Genomic DNA, 8,510 nt, shown 5'->3' with positions numbered 1-8,510 from the left:
CCTTCCCTGCTCGCTCCTCCCTTCCTGCCCCCCCCCGCAGTCACTCATCACTCGCTCAGCGTTTCCTCCCGTGTTGTCATCTGCTCCCGGCCCCCCTGCTGTCCCTGCCTGCCCTCACTCTGTCCCCACAGTTCCTGCAGTCCCCGTGGCTGCTTGCACCTGCCTGGCTGCTCAAGAGCCACCTCTGCACCCCGTTTTGGGCATGTCTGGCAGATGTGGACACCCAAAAACCTCTGAGTGCCAGCCCTAGAAGAGGGTGCCCGCCCTAGAAGAGGGTGCCCGCCCCGTGGAAGAAGGTGCCAGCCCTAGAGGAGTGTGACAGCCCTGTGGATGAGGTTGTCAGCTCTGTGGATGAGGCTCAGCCCTGCAGACAGGACTCTGCCATGCACATCTGGTGCTCAGCCCCTGAGGGTTGAGAGGTGGGTGGCATCACTGCCAGCATGAGCACTCCCCATCAGCTGTTCTCTTGTGCTGGGGACATTGGCGTGCTCCACAGGAGTGTCTCCATGCAGGACAAGGTGGCCTGGACCCAGCAAGGATCCGGTATCCATGTTTCCCGTTTCCAGGGAGCTGGTGGTTCCCATGACCAGGATGCTGGCAGCCACCTCTGCCACAGCTCTGTCCTTGGCTCTCTGCACTCTCCACTTTGGGGACCAGTTTCGAACAGCCCCAGATAGAGCTCTTCGTCCTGCACCTGAACACAGCCATGGACGGGGGAGGAACTCGGGGTCCCCTGAACCGGACCCTGAAGTCCTCCTGCCTGGCCATTGCATCCCTACGTCACAGCCGCGGCTGCAGGAGCAGAAGTGCTGCTTAACTCCTGACGTGTTTAAGCACACACGGGGCACACGGCAATGCTCTTTAGGGCCACCGGCACCGGGAAACGCTCGGTGCTCCCGGGCCACGAGGAGGGACAGCCGGGGAGAACATGGCGGTGGCGCCGCGGACTGCAACGCCCACAAGGCCCCGCGCGGCGGCCGGCGGGTCACGTGACGGCGTCGTCGGGTCACGTGGCGGAACGGGTGGGACGCGGTGCTGTAGCAACGGCGCGGCCGCCATGGCCAAGCAGTACGACATGGTCGAGTGTCCCTTCTGCGACGAGGTCTCCAAGTACGAGAAGCTCGCCAAGATCGGGCAGGGCACCTTCGGGTGAGTGCCGCCCCGGCCCTGGCCCTCCCCGGCCCGGCCCCGGCCTTCCCCGGCCTCAGGCCTGCAGCCGGGGCCCAGCCCCGCGGCCCATCCGCGCCAGCCCCGGGTGCTCCTTGCTCCGGTGTCCTTTCCCCGGTCACCCCTCTTGGCTTCAGAGAACCAGTGTGGCTCTTGGGCCCTCTTTTCCCCAACCTGAGACTCCGCTCTCAGTTGTGGCAGAGCAGAGTTAACCTTGAAAACAGTTATGGTGGGGACCTGTAACTTGGCTCCAGATGTTCACCTTGGCTCCATATGTGCAGCCTGGCTCCAGATGGGCAGCTTTTTACTCAAAATGTGCTACGTTATTGAAAATCCTTGCAAGGCTGCAGGAGCTCTGCGCTCTCTGTTGGTTCAGTGAATCCTGAGGGCCTTTGGCTCGGGGGGAATGTGGCTATATTGGCTCAGCACAGAGTTCTCTGTATGGTGCTTTAGTGTGTCTTGTTTGGGCTTGTTCCTTGTCAGGAGCACCTGGCTCCTTTCTCCTTGTGCTGATGCCATGAAGATTTTTTGCCTTTTCTTTTACACCCCTGTTATACCTTTTTACAACTTCTGTAGTCTTAGTGCTTTTTGCCTACATTCTTAGACTTGTTTGTTCAGCTAAGAGACCCAACATTTTAGAAGCTTCATAGGTAGAAGATAGTGTGCCCCCAAGGTCCTCTCCAGAACACATTCTGTAAACTAAGATAAAACCATCCAGGGGAAAGCTCCTTGGGGAGGGGGGCTCATTCAAGCCTCTAACTGGGGAATGTTTGATAGATATGCTAATTAGTAAGACCTATAATGTTATACCAGATCTTTTGGGGGTGTGCATTGCGGGGTGCATATTGGTGCATTCGATCTGGATGTAGTGCACCTAAGGATCCTTAAAATAAATACCAAGGTAAAATCCCTTTTTCCCTTCTAACTGTGTTTGACTCTTGATTTTAAGACCAGGAAAAGGCATCATGAGCTGCTCACAGATTTCTTTCTGTTTTTTTTTACAGGGAAGTTTTCAAAGCCAAACATCGCCAGACAGGCAAGAAAGTAGCACTGAAGAAGGTGTTGATGGAAAATGAGAAGGAAGGGGTAAGTGTGGGGCATGGCTGGATTGGGCCTGTTGTCAGCTGGGCTTCAGAGGCACATGGCAGCATTGAAGGGACTGGGCTGCATGGGATGTCTGCTGGGAAGTGACGCTTCCCATGTGTTTCTTCTCCTCTGGGAAACCCCAGCACAGGGCTCCACACTGGCTGTGTTTGTGAAAAAACTGGGTGATGTGTGAAGCACATGCTTAGGGGTTGGGGAGAGAGTTAACACCTTAAACAGCGAAGGTAGCAGCCAGAGAGGCTGTTCTGCAGCTCAAACTGGGCTGTATCATGTCCTGGTGTGAATGTGGAAGCTGAGGAGAAGAGGGCAGGACCTGCCAAGATGCATGGTCACACCTCTCCTGTTCTCTAGGCAGAGATGGCCTGGTCTCTTGCACCTCCAGTCTCCATTCTCTGTTTCTCTTTTCCAGTTTCCCATCACAGCCTTGCGAGAGATTAAAATCCTCCAGCTGCTCAAGCATGAGAACGTTGTGAACCTCATAGAAATCTGCAGGACCAAAGGTACTTTGCGGGGTCTCCCTTGTGTTAATGATGGCTTTTTTGAGCCCTGCTGAGCAGGCAGGTGTCTTGTGCTGGGATTGGGATGGTCTAGCTGAGCATGGGCCTCTGTTCCTGCCTGTGACATCGGGTGACAGGTCACTTATCTTGGAAAAGAGTTTCTAAATGAGTCAGGATGTTGCTGAAGCTCGGCTGGAAAAAGCTGTTGTAGTCCTGCCAGGATATGCCTGTGCCATGGCAGTGAATGCTGCCTGTGCTGGGATACTCCTTTCTGAGAGGCTTTAAATGAACCAGCACTGGAGAGACTTTGGAGCAGAAGCTCCTGAGCCTGGAGCTGCCTCTCTTGGTTGGCTTGTGATGGTTTGTGGCAGCTCTGAGCTGATGACACAGCTCCAGCTGAGGCTCACTCAGCATCTCTTTCTGTGCATGACGTAACTGCTCGTGCTGGGAGGACTGGGATTCCACATGGGCAGTTCTGAGCTACTCTTCCACCTCCTCACTCCCACCTGGTGCCATGTGCCCCCACTGCTTTGCAGGCTCAGCACACCTGGCCTGGCTCTGCTTCCAGTAAAACTGCTATATAACATTTGCTAGAGTTTATACATCATTCTCTTACATGGATTTGCACTGGAAAAATACTTTGGAAAGTGACAGCTGGTGTTACAGGCTGCCCTTCCCTAGCCAGTCATGTCAGTGAAATAAGAACAAAACTGGCCAGTATCTGGTGTTTTTTAAAAAGTCCAGTCACTGAACGGGCAGAAATCTGTGGCCTAGGACTGGGAAATTCAAGTTACTTCAGTACTCAATTGTAGATTAATTGTGTAGATTACTGTCTGCATAGGTATGAGTAAAAACACCAATGACAAGTTAAGTTTTAATTCACTGTGTGATTAAAAGAGCTGTGATGATTGAGTGTCTGGCATACCAAAAGTAAATATTTTTGTAGACATGTCATTTGTTCCCTTTTTGCTTATGTTTTGTTTGTATTCCAGTTTTCATCCAAATCTACCTTGACCTCAGTTTACAGTAAAGTAGAAATGTTTCATTTACCGTTCTCAAATGCGAGGCTTTTCTCTTTTTGCCTTGGAAAGGTGTGTTTGTGCTGTGTCCGTGTGAGGAGCTGCAAACCCAGGCAGGCACCCTCCTGGCTGGAGAGGAGAGCAGTGTGCTTCTGTGGGGGCTAAGCTTTTCCAGTTGGAGATGCTGATCAGCAGGTTTTGCTGAATACAGCTGATGAAAATCAGCCTCTCTTTTTAATAACATTTTGCATGTGTGCTCTAGGAACAAGATTGAAATCGATTGCTTCACTTGAGGTCTGCTGTCATTGACTTCAAATTGCAGTTGGAGTTTTATGTCAGTTTGATCAAGATCAGTCCATTTTTGCAGATGCTGTTTGAGGTTGCAGGAAATCTCACTTTTTAATGTGAGATTAGGCAGATTTTCTGTGTTTATGCATTTTTACCAGGGCTGTCTGCCTCCTCTATTGCTGGTGCTTGGCTGGCAACCACGGCTTGCAAGGAGGAAACCCCACAGCCGTTTTGTGGCCAGAGCAGCACGAAGTGAACCTTTCAAAGGTTGCCGTGCTCTTTCCTTGCCTGTCTGATGACATCCACTGCACCAGTCCTCATCTCCTGTTCTTGTGTTGCTAGTTTTGCTTAGTTCTTCTTTAGGAAGGACCTTGAGGCCTGCAGGCTGTCTGGTTCTCTGTGTTCCCGTGCCCTGAGATTCTGTGTAGGGGGTGTTGTATGAGCAGCAGGGTGGTGGGAGGTAAGAGGAGCTATGACCTGGTGAAAGGTCCTTCGCTGACAGCCCCTCTGTGCCTCTCCTGCAGCCTCTCCATACAACCGGTGCAAGGGCAGCATCTACCTTGTGTTTGACTTCTGTGAGCACGACCTGGCTGGCCTTCTCAGCAATGCCCACGTCAAGTTCACACTGTCAGAGATCAAGAAAGTTATGCAGATGCTCCTGAATGGACTTTACTACATCCACAGGAACAAGGTAATGGGACAGACTCCTGTTGTGCTCAGAGGTGGCTTTCCAAGGAGCAGATGTCTTAGTACAGGCTTGTTTTCCACTTCTGCAGCCTGAGCATTGTGCTGGCCCCAGGCACCCAAGGAGGGCACTTTATTCACTTAACTCTTCAATGTCTGTCCTTGTACAGATCTTGCACCGAGACATGAAAGCAGCGAACGTCCTTATCACGCGGGATGGAGTCTTGAAGCTGGCGGACTTTGGGCTGGCTCGAGCTTTCAGCCTGGCTAAGAACAGCCAGCCAAACCGCTACACCAACCGCGTGGTGACCCTGTGGTATCGGCCCCCAGAGCTGCTCCTAGGTAGGAGGAGCCCTAGGTGGGCTCTGCCGGCTTCTTGGCCCTTCTCGGCCCTCTGGGAGACTAACTCAGCATCTCCGTTTAGGGGAGCGGGACTACGGCCCCCCCATTGACCTCTGGGGCGCAGGCTGCATCATGGCAGAGATGTGGACCCGCAGCCCCATCATGCAGGGGAACACGGAGCAGCACCAGCTCACTCTCATCAGCCAGCTCTGTGGATCCATCACGCCGGAGGTGAGGGTGAGAGCAGGGATGAGATGTGGAGAGCAGGAGTGTGGGCAGAGTCTGGGACCAGGCACTCGGGCCTCTTCCCTGCCCTGTGTGCTGGCTGCTGCATGCTCCCAGCAGTGGAGTGTGCCTGCTGCTGCTGGCAAGGAGGCTTGAGAATCTTCTAGCCTGTGTTTTGGGGTTGTCACTCACACAAACACCCTAAATATCTGCTTAAAGAAGAGTGGGGGTTTTTATTCTCAGGTGTTTTGCATTGGTCACCTTGAAAAGCCTCTTGAATTCTGTCTTGTGATTTGCGGCATCAGCTCAGCTCTGGTGTGAGCACCCGGCCCCTTCTCAGCTTCTCCTTTATCAGCAGCTCGTCCTGCCCTCTTGTGGGGAGCAAGCTGAGGGATCTCAGCCCGGACTGGGATCTGCGGGATGTTGTGCTGGCAGCTGCAGGGTCCTCATCCTGCTGTCACATTCATTCTGTAAAGACACTGGATGCACTTTCTTTGGCATTTCTTTAGCCAGACCTGCTGTGGTCTCTTCCAGATCTAGATAAGTGCTGGTGATTGCAGCAGACTTTGCTTTCTAAAGATAAACAGTGCCACATCCAGGTGATTATTTAGCAATCAGTTCTGTCACTTTATCTTTCTGGATGTGGTAGCTGGCTTGAACCATGCTGTCCAGTACTCCTTTTGTGGGGGAACCAGAAATCTTGGAGCATTGTTTCAGCACCAGGAAGACTGCCCTGACTCGTCCACATGTCTCCAGGCATAAGTGCAGCCTTTAGTGCCTATTTGTTGCTGTGAGAACAAGGTCTGCCAGCTTGGAGGTTATAAAATAGAATTGTTACTTCAGCAGACCTCACCCTGGTTTGCCTGAGGGTGTTTGAATCAAAAATGGCTTGTCCTTTCCATAACTATTTCTTGCCAATGCCTTTTCCTGCCCCTTCCCAGGTTTGGCCGAACGTGGATAAATACGAGCTGTACGAGAAGCTGGATCTCCCCAAGGGGCAGAAGCGGAAGGTGAAGGATCGCCTCAAGGCCTATGTCAAAGACCCCTACGCGCTCGACCTCATCGACAAGCTGCTGGTGCTGGACCCCGCCCAGCGCATTGACAGTGACGACGCCCTGAACCACGACTTCTTCTGGTCGGACCCCATGCCCTCAGACCTCAAAAACATGCTGTCCACCCACAACCAGTCCATGTTTGAGTACCTGGCCCCACCACGCAGGAGGGGTGGGCACATGCCCCAGCAGCCGGCGAACCAAGGCAGGAACCCAGCTGCCACCAACCAGACTGAATTTGACAGAGTGTTTTGACATCCGGTAGGGTCCTGGCTGGGCTTCCCTGCATTGATCGGAGATGTCCTGGCGAGGTCTTTTTGTCTGGGAAAGGACTTTTTTCAAGGTGAAGTGACTGATGGCGTTAACAGATCTTGGCCATCTCCTCTCGGCCACCTCAGAACTGTGTGACTTGGGGAGGTGACACCTGTGAGCTTGACATTGTTTCCTTGCAGTTTTGTCTCAGAACCTGATTTTGTTTCCCAAAAGTCTGTATTGGTTACATTAAACTTGCAGATCAATTGTTACGGACCCAGTGATGAAAAAAGTGTCTCTGTCCCTGCTGGGGCTCTTGGCAAATTGTGCGGGGACTGGCAGGACTGGTAGTAGCTGCCCTGCATGGAGATGTCTCAGCTCTCTTGGTCTGTTGTAGCTCCTGCATGGAGTATCCTCTGAGCACTGAAGCGTTGATGTAGGACAAGGCAGGTGCTTTTGAGTCATCAGATGTGCCTTGGGGAAGGCAGAGTCACCCTAGATAACATGACTAGCTCTCCCTGGAGACTGGGATCTAGCCTAAAAAAGGGCTTATTGAGGAAATCAGGGAGGTGGCAGGCAGAGCTGGATGCTCCATGTGGCCAGGATTTACAGTGGGAATCGCTGGTCTCTGTGACAGCATGTGGCATCCATGCTTTCTTCATTGCAAACCACGATTGGGAGTCATATTGGATACACCCAACCCGCTGTGGGCAAGCACTGGCCTGTGCCTGAGGTGAGACCTGCCCTCCTGCTGTCTGCAGGGATTTCAGGATAGCGTGGCAGGGCTGGGCACACTGTGCTGGGAGCAGGGGGACACTCATGTGTCCCCTGCTCTCTCCTGGAGCTCTTTGCATGAGAGACTACAACAAGACCACTGCCTTCTTTGGGTGCAGTGACTAGCCTGACACACTGGGATGACCTGTGCACACCTTATGCCAGAACTTGTCAGGATCAATTCATAGAGAGCAAGTGATCCTCCACAGCTGCTCTGTTTCCCATGGCTGTCAGCTGTAGCCAGCCGTCTTCTTCCTGAACCCCATGGATGGCAGATCCCAAGAGTCAACATGGGCAGCTGGTGATAGCATTTGGCACTTGGTAACTTGTCTGTTAACAATAAGAGACAAAAGCCGTGTCGTGGGTAGTGTAAGGTCGTGTGAGGAAGCAGTGGTGAGTGGGGCTGTTCTCAGGATAAAAAATGGGCATGATAAAAGACATGTACAAGGTACCTCTGTCTGTCTTGGTTTTGGGCTCTGAAACAGTGTCTGTTTGCGGGGGGGACGACTTTATTTCTTTGGAAAAATAGTCGATTATGAGCAATAAGCCAGTTAACTTGTGCCATTGTGGATAAACAGGATCCTGTCCCAAACAGCTGGTGTGAACCTCCTGTCGCTGTGCTGCCTATGGACACAGCAGTGCCTGCACGACAGCACCTGGCCTTCCCGAGGGCACTTCGGGCTCGGGCACGCTAAGCCGCCTGTCCTGCTCCTGGGCAGCCGGTGGTGATGGGGGAGAGGGGAACAGCGCAATCAGCGCTGCGTGGATGAGCGCATCAGTACCGCTGCCACGAGCAGAGGAGGCTGCTACGGGCAGCCTGGGGGCTCCGCCGGCACCGCGAGGGGGCGGTGCTGCCGGGCGGGGGCTGCGGAGCTCCGGGGGGGGTCCCTGTGCCCCGGCTCGGGCGGTGGGGGCTGTAGGGCCATGTGCCTGTGCTGACGGCTTGAACGGCCTCGAGACGGGTTGTGCCTGATGCTACGTCCTCGTCCTCCCCCTGTCCCGCTCGGGCCCCCCGTGCCCCGCCGCGGTGCCGGGACGGTCGCGGGGCGCCCGCCGTTCCCGCCTCCCTCCCGGGGCGACGTGGCGCGCGCCGCCCGTTGCAAAGA

General features: G+C 53.8%; 1 protein-coding gene across 1 annotated transcript; it reads left to right on the top strand.

Moving 5' to 3' along the window:
- The first annotated feature begins 1,009 nt into the window (after positions 1 to 1,009).
- On the top strand, positions 1,010 to 6,906 carry CDK9 (cyclin dependent kinase 9). Its single transcript, XM_042052144.1, has 7 exons — positions 1,010 to 1,149; positions 2,172 to 2,253; positions 2,681 to 2,771; positions 4,600 to 4,766; positions 4,930 to 5,101; positions 5,184 to 5,332; positions 6,268 to 6,906. Exons 1-7 carry the CDS (start codon positions 1,058 to 1,060, stop codon positions 6,631 to 6,633), a joined length of 1,119 nt encoding a protein of 372 aa, XP_041908078.1. The 5' UTR covers positions 1,010 to 1,057; the 3' UTR covers positions 6,634 to 6,906.
- Positions 6,907 to 8,510: the final 1,604 nt, after the last annotated feature.

The sequence above is a fragment of the Corvus kubaryi genome, unplaced genomic scaffold, assembly GCF_017639235.1.
Source record: "Corvus kubaryi isolate FWS band 111438036 unplaced genomic scaffold, C.kubaryi_AGA036_p1.0 78, whole genome shotgun sequence".
NCBI classification, from domain to species: Eukaryota; Metazoa; Chordata; class Aves; order Passeriformes; family Corvidae; genus Corvus; species Corvus kubaryi.
This window is presented reverse-complemented; position numbering and strand designations above follow the sequence as displayed.